The sequence below is a fragment of the Micromys minutus genome, assembly GCF_963924665.1.
Source record: "Micromys minutus genome assembly, chromosome: 29".
In the NCBI taxonomy this organism is placed as follows: domain Eukaryota; kingdom Metazoa; phylum Chordata; class Mammalia; order Rodentia; family Muridae; genus Micromys; species Micromys minutus.
Genome location: NC_137964.1, coordinates 6,982,782 through 6,995,206, shown reverse-complemented (window position 1 = coordinate 6,995,206; position 12,425 = coordinate 6,982,782). Strand labels below are relative to the sequence as shown.

The window sequence follows — 12,425 nt, the reverse complement described above, 5'->3', positions numbered from 1 at the left end:
GGTTTGTGAAATGCTTTTGTTGATACAGTGTACAGGTGAAATGTGCTACACTTCAATGTGGTTAGGATGAAAAATTTTAAGGCAAAAAGAAAAAAAAAATCTAACAGCTGTTTTTCACCTCCCTTACTCTTGCCCCTTCTTTCCATATCCACTGCTTCATTGAGCCGGGGAATATGGCGTGGCCAAGGGTCTTGGGACATGGTGACCAAGGAGCCTTCCTGGACTATTCTGTTACATGTGCTGAGTGGCTAGCTAAAAAGCCTGGGAGAGAAAGATCATGTCCAAAGATGTTCTCAGGGCGCTGACATGTCCAGCAGGGTCAGGAACAAGATTTAGGAAGATACATCATACAAAGTAATTTATCGACAAGTGTTACCTTTGTGTTCCTTGACAAGCTTTTTGAGTTTGGGACTTATTTTCCCAGTTGAGAAGTTATATCTTTGTATTTAAGATAATTACTGCTTTGTTTGTGCCTTGCAGATTCGATGGGTTTAAGGATCACAGAGGGTCATGATGCTAATGAGGGCTGGTTTATTAGCAAACCTAAATAGTTGTGTGGTTTCTCCAGGACAAGTTTTTGTTGTTTTGTTTTTTTTTTTCTACTGAACACAGAGCCATTATTAAAAGAGTTATGTGTGGTTTTTCATTATGTAAATTGTATATATTTTTTGCTTGTTTGAGGTTCTATTTTTCTAATAGTCTTCTTACAGTTTCTTATAATGATGACATTAGATTAAGTTCAATACTAACTGTAAATCAAGCTGGTCTCTGCTGGATTCCCGTGGATTAATTATATTTAATTTTAAGGCCAAGTGCAGGTATCATGTATCACCTTTTTTAAAAAATGTGAAACTTATGTCTCCCCTCGTTGCTGAATACACTGTACACTGGCAAACCCCTTCCCGTCCTTGTGTGTTGTAAAATCAAAGCTGTTTTGTGGTACATTGACTCATGCTTCTACAAATGCTAATAAATCCTGTCTGGCTTCCATGCACACTTCGTGATCTCAAGTGGGCTAGCAGCTCTTGCCTTGTTCCCCAGCGTGTTCATTTCCTGAAGGGTAAAGGGTCCGTTTGGCGTCCTCAGCATCAGATGCAGCTGGTGGCTTTATGGTATGGATTGTTCTAGAAGCCATTTGGGAAAGGCTTTGGGCCTGTACTTCTAGATCCTTGCTGTCTCCCTACCTTACCCCTTCAGACTCACCTGGGGTTAGGGCTGCAGAGTTCATCAGCCATCGGACTTAATTAAACCAGACAACTTGGGTCTTAGTAAAACCCCTCAGTCCACAGATACTGGAGGCTTACCCTTACTGTCACACATACAATCTTGGAGAAAACAGGTTTTATGCAGAGCTGGGGATGAGATTGTAGTCTATCTAAAGATGATTGATTTCACATTTCCATGCACTCTATATAAGGGCACCCTCTTCATTCATTCATTCATTCATTCATTCATTCATTCATTCACCTGTAGCACAAGAGACAGGTTCAGCCAACTTGATAATGGTGGTGTCAGACACTCAGGTATGATTCTGGTCCCAGGCATGTGATCAGAAAGAAGTGTCAGGTATAAGGTACATAAGAAAGAAGAATCATGCCACACACCTGACCACCTGGAGGTGCAGATCCCTGAGCTTGGGTGTGAGAACAGGGATGTGCAGTGTTGGGTGTAGTAGCAATTTTGGGAATTTTGGTTTCTTTTTAAAAACATAGGAATACTATAAAAATATGCTTCCATTTTACTCCCAGGGGCTGCTTCAGACTGCCCACAGCAGCTATGACTTGCCTTGTGCCCTAGCAGCTGCCCAGTTTCTGACATGTGATGTTTGGAAGTCTGGGGACTCCCGAGAGGCAGTGTGGGTTGGTGGTTGGTTTGGGTTTATTAAGTAGTCATAAATAAAGATACAACAAGAAGAAATTAGATATTCTAGCAGTGAAGATCGAACTTGCCCCAAGGAACTTGATGTCCCTAATCAATAGGAAGTAGTATAATATTAATAATACTGCCCCCTTTCCCTTCTATCCTTTTCTCTTTCCCGTCTACTGTTAGGGGACTGAAAGGGTGGGAGAAAAGAATCTGTAGAGTAGCCCAAGGGCAGCTGCAGTTGGGGAAATGTAAGACACCTACTGCGGAGTAGTTACCACGGAATCCACAGGGGGCAGGAATTAATTCAGTCCCAGTTCACAAAAATACTCCTGTGCATCCTGGAACTGGAAAATAGGCACAGGTATGTTTTGGTCCTGAACTTCTGTAAGGAGGAGGCTGCTAGCCAGGGGTGCACCCCTTTAATCTCAGCTCTCCAGAGGCAGAGGCAAAGACAGGCAGATCTTTGTGAGTTTGAGGCTAGCCTGGTCTACAGAGTGAATTCCAGGACAGCCAAGACTACACAGAGAAACCCTGTCTGGAAAAGTAAAAAGAGGAAGAGGCTACCACTCTGATTAACTCACGTTGGGCTATGTGCACTGTGGACCGTGGTTCCTGTAGCTCCACTGCGCCATCTAGTGGGTAACATGGTGGCTATGCCGTTAGCCTTTAAAGGAATGCAAAGGCATCAGCAAATTTTCAGAAAGCCCTTTCTTTTTGTGAGGGGGGTTCTGAGGGTTTACCCTGTGGTGCACATCTCCCCTCACCCTGTTCGGCAATGAAACCTTTTCAGTGAGTCAAATCTATCCCCTTGTGGCTCAGTATGACCTCACAGCCTTGTCTTTCAGTTACACTTGCCATCTGCCAATTTCAGCTGGGCAGAAAATGGGGCTGCAGCCGGAAGGGCTGGAAATGACACATAACTGCTCCAAAGGGGCCATTTTGTTTCACTGGGTTGAGCTTGCCCACCAGGCTAGAACACAGTGTAAACAGACACGTACACACATGCACGGTCGATGCAGACCCTAGGGTGGGCAGCCTCTGGACCTGACCACAGTTCATGAGAATGCAGGGAGAAAAAAAGACAGCACAGTTGATCACCGATACCATGTACTAATGCAGCATCTGCTTTGAGAGTGACCTTCAAGGCTAACTATAGGCAGGGTGCCATCCGATGCCTGGGTTCCTACTTGAGATGATACAGGTCTCCCGAATAGGTGAGCTGGAATCCTGAAGGTTCCTTGGTGCAGAGGTGGTGGTGAAGGGTTAAATTCCTAAGCTTCCTCGCCTGCACTGAATCTCCGGAGGCAACATAGTTCCTTTTGGCTCCTCATTTCCTGAACACATCAGCATCCCACTCCTTTATAAACGCAGGTGCTGGCATCGGGCCTGTTTACCACATGGGGTGGGGCTGGGGATGATGCTCGGTGGCCACCATACCGTGAGGGGAACTCGATATCCCGGAATAAACTAAGTTTAGGATATATTGATCGGTGACGCACTAATCAGTATTAGTGCTATCAATGTATTAATTAATATTAGTCACTGTCAATGATTTTGGAAGCTTGGGTGATCTGCAGGGGATCAGAGAGGCTTCATCATGGGACCACAAGAGTGACATGAACACAAGGGCTGCCATTCAGCTGTTTACACAAACAGATTGGTTGTGGTCTCCTTGCCATTCCTACCCGCACACTACCAAGATAAGCACAGGAAGTGGTAAATTCAGGTCTTCCTTGTGACCCCCAAGCAATGCTGGGCGCCTGTGGGACATGGTGGGGCCGGGTGAGGTTGGACAAACTTGCCATAATCCACAACAGTGGCTGGTGGGATAGCAAGAGTGGTTGATTCCAGATTGAAATGAGCAAATATGTATCTTAGCCACTGCGGCAGTTTGAGTACGGATAAGCGAATTTCCAAATGCTTGGTTCTCACTTGCTAGACTGTCGGGAAGACACGAGAAAGAACTGTGCACAGCTTTGGACTTGCAGAGTCTGGGAGCAGAGGAGTCCCTAGATTTTTCTTGGTTCCAATCAACCCTGGCACACACAGGAAAGGGCATACACATTACCTTTTGCTTTCTTATCTGCCATCTCAAGACTGAATGATATTTGTCTCCGGTTACACAGATCACATGGACGTCATAGGAAGTCCCTCAGGTTCGTTTTTAATAATCTTTAGAGTTCAACACAAATATGGAGCACAGTTAACTGGAGGGGCAGAACAAATACTGTGCCCCCTTCAACTAGTCCCAGAGTACCTGACCTCAACCCCCCCCCCCAAACCCATCCTGACATCATGAGAATGTAAAACCAGCTCAAGGCAACTGAGTCGGTGCAGGCCAGCAGGACCTCCTGACCCCATGAAGAACCTAGTTGTTCAGCAGGTCTGTCTGTGGCAGGACGGGAGGACGCAGCACCCCAGCCTGTCAGGGAAGACAGACACGGTTTCCACGCTGAGAGGTCTGGATCATAGCAGCATGGAGACAGAGGAATCATGGGAGAGGCATAGCAGCTCTGGCCACTTGGATCTCAGAACGTAATTCAAATGGGGTACCATACTTGATGGGTGTCTGTGATAGAGAAACGAAGCCAGGGTCATGGGGAGATTTATTCACGGACCCAAGGTCAAGGCTGACTGGGGGCAAAGCTCTAGTCCACCTATGAGGGTACATAGATCTAACATCGCTACCACTTTGAGCACAACAGCCTAACACACTGTACCACATCCTATAATCACATCGAACTCTGTATTTCTGAGTACCTGTCGTTGGCAGATACAGCTGTGGAGGCGGGTCCTAACTTGGAGAGCTAAGCGGCCAACCAAATTTATATCCGCAGGTTGTGCCTGCTCAAAGAATAAATAATTGTGTGTGTTGAGCTAACATGGAATGAGCTACTCTTATGGAATGCCCAGCTCAGTATCCCAGTATCATGCAGAGCCTAGGGGAAAAAGATCTGTTTCTTCTCCGTGTGTCTACCGTGCATGTCTCCAGAATGGGCAAGACCCATGGAGGTTGGCTACAGTCTGATGCACCTGAGACCAAGGAAACCCATCCTGGAGCCACAGAAGGGATGTAGACCACACTTGTCTCTGTGGCAGATATGTGTGTCCTTGGAGAAGCTGACACCATCTTCTTGGCTCCATGGCTCCTCTCATCTTGGGCATGCTCAAAGACAGGCAAGGCCCATGCTTAGAAAGTGAAGGGTCTCTTGTCACATACAGGAAACAAAGGCATCATTATCAGTACGGTATCGACTGTTAAAACTACTTCTCTTTTGTGGTTCATGCTTCTAATCTTCCATAGCGCTACATGAATACCTTTCACGTTCTAATTCTACCATGTTAGAGAGACAAAGGCCAGTCCAATGGTGGATGGAGGTTGACCGGCCATTTCACTGTGTTCCCTTGTTTGGGAGAGCCTTTTGGGGCTAGGAGGGGACCACAGCCAGGTGCAGCCCTGTTGACTCTCCAACAGAAGGGACATGATCTAGCACCTTTAGAACTGGCTACCCCCCAGCCTTTCCCCAAGAGAGAAAGGCTGGTTTCTGGAAGCCTTGACTAGAACCTTTGAGCCATCTTGAGTGTGGTGATGGGGTTGAGTTATAGAACCAAACCGAAAATGGGGGTGTTGCCTATGAGAGGCAATGGTAGGGGCCATGTTGGCCCCTATCAGCACTCCTCCTTCATGAGGATGGACCATGCATGGTTTTGATATTCTCCAAGTTCATGTTTACCTTCGTGGCAAAGGTCACAGGCTTCCATGTTTTCCTGAGGATGCGATAATATCTTAATAATGGATTCCAAGATGCCATTTGGGGGTGGGAGGAGCAAAACTGGTGTTTTCAAGATAATAATGAATCGCTAAGGGGAAAAACATTGGCCAGACCATGTGACTTCTCAGTCCCTTACCCACTTCCACCTTACTACGTTTCACATCCTCGGGATGGGGGATAATTAAATCCTGCATGGGGTAGCAGTGACCCCACCTCACGCTGGACTAAGAAGCTGGTTGCTCTGAAGGCGGTTACCATCTACAAATCGCTGGTGTTTAGGTTGAGTATGGTACCACTCAGTGGCAGACAGGCATGCTTCTATCTTTGTTTTTTTTTTTTTCTTCTTCTTCTCTATTTTGGGTAGAAATATTTCCAGGAAACTAGATAGAAATGCATCTTCATTTCCCAATAATTCGTAGGCACAAGTTAGAAAACTGCTGACCGTCACTAAAATATGTCAGCGCATCGTGTTATTAAAAAAAAAAAAAAAAAGCAATTCAGAGTCGCCGCAGGTGTGCACCCACACATCTGAATATACACACGCAGCAGCATGAGAGGGGGTTTGTGTATTCAAAACGGAGCTGTTTGTGACTGATCTGAAGTTCAGCTGTGAAACATCGTCGCTAGAGAACAACTGGAGTTGTTTCTCTTTTGCTTCTCACTAAGACTTTTTTTTTTGTTTTTTTTGTTTTTTTTTTTTTTTTTTTTTTTGGACACCAGACTCTGATGCTTACACCTTCCTAAGTGCCAATACCAGGATGGTCTCACACAAGGGACAGAGAGAATGCTGCCTAAGATGCACTATGCAGCTACTGAGCATGCGCACAGGGTAGCCACCAGCACCTGGCCAGCACTCCTTCAGATGGACAGAAGCCTGAGCTCCTGTGAGTGGCACAGTGATGTCATCTAGGTGTGGTACTGACTCTGGCTGGAGAGGAGGGTCCAGAGGAGGAGCCTCTGTACACTGGAGATGTGGGGGAGAGTTTAATCGGGCTGGTTGGGTCCCCAGTTTGGAGCTTCCAAAGTAGTTCTTCGTTGGTTCGACTCAGTCTCTTCTTTTCCTGGGTCTCTTTCTCCACGTATTCCTGAAGATTGGCATTTTCCTCCGACAGTTGTCTGCATGGAGGAGAAAGATGGTTTGGCAGCAGGCCTACTAATGACAGAGGCTGACAGGCAGAGACCGTGGGCAGTAAGTACCTCATGGCTCACGGGTCTCTCTGCTGGGTTAGGGGAGGTTGTGTGCAGGGGAAAGAAAGGCTAAAGGCTGGAGTAGAAGGGGGAGAGATGGTAGGGCCATGGGTTTGAGATGGAGATTGCCTTTGGCTGTGGCCAAGGTACTGACAACTACCAATCAGCCAGGCATATTGTCCTATTACCTCCTGCCCTTAGTACATGCCTCTGTGACCGAATTCATTAGCTCTGCAGTAGAGTTGGTCTGTCTACCTGTCTGTCTGGTGGACTACAAGCCCTAGAGGGTAGGGGTCAAGGCTCTGTTATGTTCTTGGCCGGCACTCAGCATGGTGTCCAGAAAAATAGATGCTTGCTCACAGTTGGCTGATAATGGGAGGAGAAAGGCAATCGTGTTCTTATTTTGGGGTGTGTGTGTGTGATGCCATGGTGCTGAAGTTTCTGGCTTTGCTGCATGTTTTCAGTAATTTTTGTACTTTATGTGTGTAAGTGTTTTGCCTGAAGGTGTGTCTGAGAACCACTGCATGCAGTGCCTGTGGAGGCCAGAAGAGGAGTCTCCTGGAACTAGAGTTACAGATGGTTGTTCACTGTCAGGTAGATGCGGGGAATCAAACTTGGGTCTTCTGGAAAAGCAGCCAGTGCTCTTAAGCACAGAGCCACCTGTCGATTTCATTTTGTGTTTTAGAAGATGACAGCCATCTCCAGGAATTGACAAGAATAAGTACAAACACATCTTACAAATGGACAGGCTTAAAAGTCCCGAATAGGTACCCTGGGCCAACGCCTGCACTTGCTGTCTGAGGAAAGGTGGCTGGGTCTGTGTGGGCATATGAACAAGTGGTGTGTCAGTGTGTAAGCGTGCACATGCATCGGCATATGTGCAAGTATGAGCATGTGTGTACATGTGTGAATGTGTACGTGAGTACGTGCGCATGAGCATGTGCGTACACAGGATAACATATCATAACCACACTGAGAGCGGTCCAGCAGAGTAGGAAAAGGCTCAGGTCTCCAGCTCACTAGGGCAACTTAGCATTGCAGAAAAATAACCCGCAGCTGGCCACAGAAGCCCAAGTCATTTTCACTGTACTCTGAGCTGGGGTCAGGGGTGACTCCAATCCTTCCTTGAAAGCAGGGTTCCCGAGAAAAGTTCATAAAGGGAAGAGCTGAGTTGAGTTTCTGGAATATTGGAGTCACCTAGCCATGGTTCTCTTTAGCCTGGGGACACTCCACTGATGCTCCTCTCCTAATCTCTAGGATGAAATCATCCTGCCTCCCGGACTTGTGGTCTTTACTCACTTCTGGGGGATGGGGCTGGATGTGATTCAGAGCCAGGATGTGTGCCAAGGGGACACAGCCATGTGCTTTTCTTCTGATCAATTGAGAAGCACCAGGAGATTATTCAGACTGGATACTGGGACTTGCGGATGTTCCAGGAAAGCCGCTTGGAGAAGGACATGTAATCAGAAAGCGGGTTCACCCACCTGGTAACAACTGTGTTCTGGTCGATCCTCGCTTTGAGGTCTTCATTCTGCTGCTGGAGTACCTGGATCTTCTCTTCCAAGATGATGTTCTTCTCCACCTAGGAAAGAAACACCAGTGAAGAAACTCCCACTGGCGAGCAGCAAGCCAGTGGCCCTGGCTTCTGCCTTCTGGAGGATTTCCAGGAACAGCACTTGGCTAACTGCTCTGTGCAATGCCTTTGTGGGCTGGAAAGTCTGGGGAATATGGACAAGGGACCATCATCATTCTTTTCAGAAAGACAGGACAGAAAATGCCAGAGTGCTACCTGTAGGTAGTAAAAGGTAATGTGGTACATATTTTAGACTCTCTCTCTCTCTCTCTCTCTCTCTCTCTCTCTCTCTCTCTGTGTGTGTGTGTGTGTGTGTGTGTGTGTGTGTGCATGTGTACCTGTGTCTGTGTAAGAGAGAGACAGAGACAGACAGACAGACAGAGACAGACACCGAGAGAACATAAGTTTCTTTTACAGTGAGTGTTACAGGTCATGATCGGCACCAGGCTGTGGATCCCAGTTGGACTACTGGGTTTGTGGTCAGCTGCAGTGAATCATTATCCCTCGCCAAGCACACATAGTTGGCCCTACTCAGGTGCTTCTGAATTATCAGGGCTAGAGAGCCAAGTAGTCTGGCCATTATTTTTTCCCTTTCTAGCCAGAACAACAAAGTAAAGAAGCCTAGAAGTCTAAACGTCTAGGGGATCTTCTTTGTTTCCTAAGATACAGAATCGACAGTTAATTTTCTAAAGCAGAGGAAGCCTTGGCACCCAACTGGAAAAGCCTTTTTTGATAACCGTGTCTCCATCGCTGTGGGATCTAGCTGATATGTGCTTTCATTCTAACTTTAGAATTTTTGTAGGGGCTTTATTCTGTAGCCCATGCTGGCTGGACCTCACCATGTGACTCAGGGTGCCCCAGAATACATGGCAATCCTGTGTTAACTTCCCAGCTGCCACAGTGACTCGGAAGAGTCGCCATGCCTGGATTGTCGGTGCACTGTAGCTAATCTTTAAAGAAAACGGCAGCTTGCCCACGGATAGGGCTTGGGAATCATTATGAAGATGGATACGGTAGCATGGAGCCCTACCTGGCCTTCATCTTTACTCCCAGGAAGTAGGGAACAATAGATTCCCAGGATAGGAAGGCATGTAAGCCCTTTGCAAAGCCAGAACATGGCTGAACAAAACCAGATCAGCCCGGGGGCTTGTGCGTGGCTCTATGCGGACAGTCCAGTCACCAAGAGGAAGATGGATGGCCGCTTCAAGAATCACATGGCAAGATCAGGTCTGTGCGGCCCCTGTGGTCCATGGTAACTGCTGGGCTGCTGGGCCGAGCTACACAGCTCCCATTGCCTAGGACAGTGGCAACAGACACACCTGTCTTTCCACTGCCTGGGATCTATCTACCTGTCCAACAGGAAATGCCTGCCACAGAGAACAACACATGGACCGAATGCAGCAGGCGCTGCTGGGTCAGCTCCTGGTTTGGGCAAACCATTTGCAAAGAATGTTTCAGAGACAAATGGAGAGAGAAGTCCAGTAACTAATTATTCTAAGCTGGAGGTGTGAATGTGTGTGTGTGTGTGTGTGTGTGTGTGTGTGTGTGTGTGTGTGTGTGTGTGTAGATAATCTTTCATGCATTCTTTAAAAGCATTCATTTGTCAATAAAATGTTGATTGGCCAATGAGCCGAGGCAGGATCAGAAGGTGGTACATTTGGCAGTGAAAGAGGATTCTGGGACTGAGTCAGGATGGAGAGATTTGGCGGGACACAGAGGAGGACAGTAACATAACACTAAGGGTCGGGTAGCCAGCCTTGTGACATGACTTAGGCTCCTTTAAATGGGATAATAGAGTTATGAGATAGCGGAACAAGCCAAAGCCTAGGTGTTTATTCACATAAAAGAAGTCTCAGAGTCGTTATTTGGGGAAACTCAGGCACGGGTGAGAAAGCCTGCAGTTGTGTGGGTGTAGGAGAGAGGGGTATTAAGGCATATCTGAGAAGTGTTAGTAGTGGAAGCAATATGATATTTTAATTTTCTTATTTTTGTGTATCATATCTTATAATTTTCTATCACATATGCATACTCTCTTCCTCTTTCATAATAACAACAGTGAAGGGGGTTGGAGAGATGGCTCAGCTACTAAAGACATGTAAGGCTCTTGTGGACCTAACTTGGTTCCCAACACTGTCAGGCAGCTCCCTGTCGGGGGATCTGGTGCCCTCTTCTGGTCTCAGTGGTCACTACACCTACATGCACACCCCCACATACAGACATGCACACGGGAACATAATTTAAAAATCCAAAACAAATAAACAAAAAAACAAACAAACTTTAGCTCTTATCTGGGCCCTGGGCCTCTGTGGGGGCAAACACTGCTCTGTTTCCCTAGGCTTGTTCCCAAGAACCCAGCTGAGGACTGAGGGACAAAGTCTTTGTTCTGAACTGGATGCTCCTGTCCCTCCAAAGCAGCTATGTTGAGCCTCTCTCTTCCCCAGGTTCAGTACCAGGACATGGGGTCTTTGGAGGTGATTAGCTCATGAAAGTGGACCCCCATGACTGAAATCTCTGATCCTTCTGTCCCATGACAATTTGGAGGCACTCCACCAGGGTTGCCTTGTGGGCTCAGCCGCTCACAGACTGGGTGCAACTGTTCCCCTTCCTAGGCTTCTGTCTTGTCCGGTGGCAGGGTGCATTGCCCAGGTTAGCTATTGGAAGGACAGAACGTTTCCCATGCCTGGTGCACAGCAGCAATGGGTAGTTCCCGATGTCATCTCGGTGTTGGCAGGACATGGCAAAGACCGGTAAAGTAATAAAAAGAGGCCACCGGGGCTCCTTGTCAGAAGTCCCAGCACTGTATGAAAGGCTTCCTGGCTCAGCTTTGAGTGTGAGCCACAGGCAGGGAGAAGTGTGCCTCATGGAAGACTGTCGACAGTGAGAGACGCGGCACCCACTCTCTGGAGCAAGCAGGCCAACTCACCAGCTTTTCCAGCTCGATAATCTTCTTCTCCTGGAAGTGGATTTGCTGGTTCTTCATCTCCAGCACCTGCTTCAGGCTCTGCATGTCTTCCTCCAAGTGCTGATATGGAGCTAGTGCAATCTACAAGGGCAGAGAATGTGTGCTTTATGCCAGGTTCCCGGCACAACACGCTAGGACCCAAGGTTATGAACCGGCCCAGGATGATGCTGTGTTCCCGAAATGTACAGCCACAGCATCTATGCGGGAGCAGGTGCCAGCGTCTCCAAGGGGAAATTTCTGAGGTAAAATAGGCTCTGACTGCCTCCCCCCAGGATTTGACTCACAGGGGTCTCACGTGTCTTGCCTCTGTCCCTAAGCTCATGCATAGGAAATAAGCCAAGTGCTTTACAAAGCAATGTAGATAGAGGAAATCTCTCAAGGCTCTACCCCCTAGATGAAGAACTATGGGTAATCAATGGCTACCAAGGGAGGGAGGACCAGTCTTCTCCTGGAATGAGCTCCTCTGATTTGTTACCCAATCCCAGGTAGTTGGCTGTAATAAAAACATGCACATATAAAAAGCATTTGACAGACTCAGCAGGTCCTATCTGTCTGTTCGTTTGCCACAGGAGCAATCAAGGAAGAGGTTATGAGGCTGAGCGAGGGGCCATGGAGGAAATGGCAGGGAAGAGTATGGGGTGGAAATGCTGTACCCATGTATGGAATTCTAACAATAATGAATGCTAAAGAAAACGTGACATGCTCAATGTATTCAAGATACAATTTCCAGTTTCTTTAAAAGGAAACTATCTTTTAAACTTTATTTTTACTTTTTTATATACATTGGTGTTTTGCCTACAAGCATGTCTGTGTGGAGGCGTCAGATCCCCTGGCAAAGGAGTTACAGATAGTTGTGAGCTGCCATGTGGGTGCTGGGAATTGAACCTAGGTCCTCTGGAAGAGCACCCAGTGCTCTTAACCATTGAGCCATCTCTCCAGCCCCATCTATTACCCCCTCTCTGTTTTCCTTAGAGACAGGGTTTCTCTGTGTAGCTCTGGCTGTCCTGGTACTCACTTTGTAGACCAGGCTGGCCTTCAACTTTCAGAGATCTACCTGCCTCTG

General features: G+C 47.2%; 1 protein-coding gene across 3 annotated transcripts in view; it reads right to left on the bottom strand.

The window, feature by feature from the left end:
• Nucleotides 1-6,541: 6,541 nt before the first annotated feature.
• The window catches only part of MTUS2 (microtubule associated scaffold protein 2), a gene marked incomplete at both ends in the record, with an annotated part of 226,217 nt that continues 220,333 nt past the window's right edge, over nt 6,542-12,425 (bottom strand). For all 3 annotated transcript variants that reach the window (XM_080941222.1, XM_080941223.1, XM_080941224.1), the window contains 3 exons: nt 6,542-6,755; nt 8,312-8,409; nt 11,324-11,443. In XM_080941222.1, the coding sequence (XP_080797348.1) occupies nt 6,542-6,755; nt 8,312-8,409; nt 11,324-11,443 (432 nt within the window). The remainder of the gene's footprint in view (nt 6,756-8,311; nt 8,410-11,323; nt 11,444-12,425) is intronic.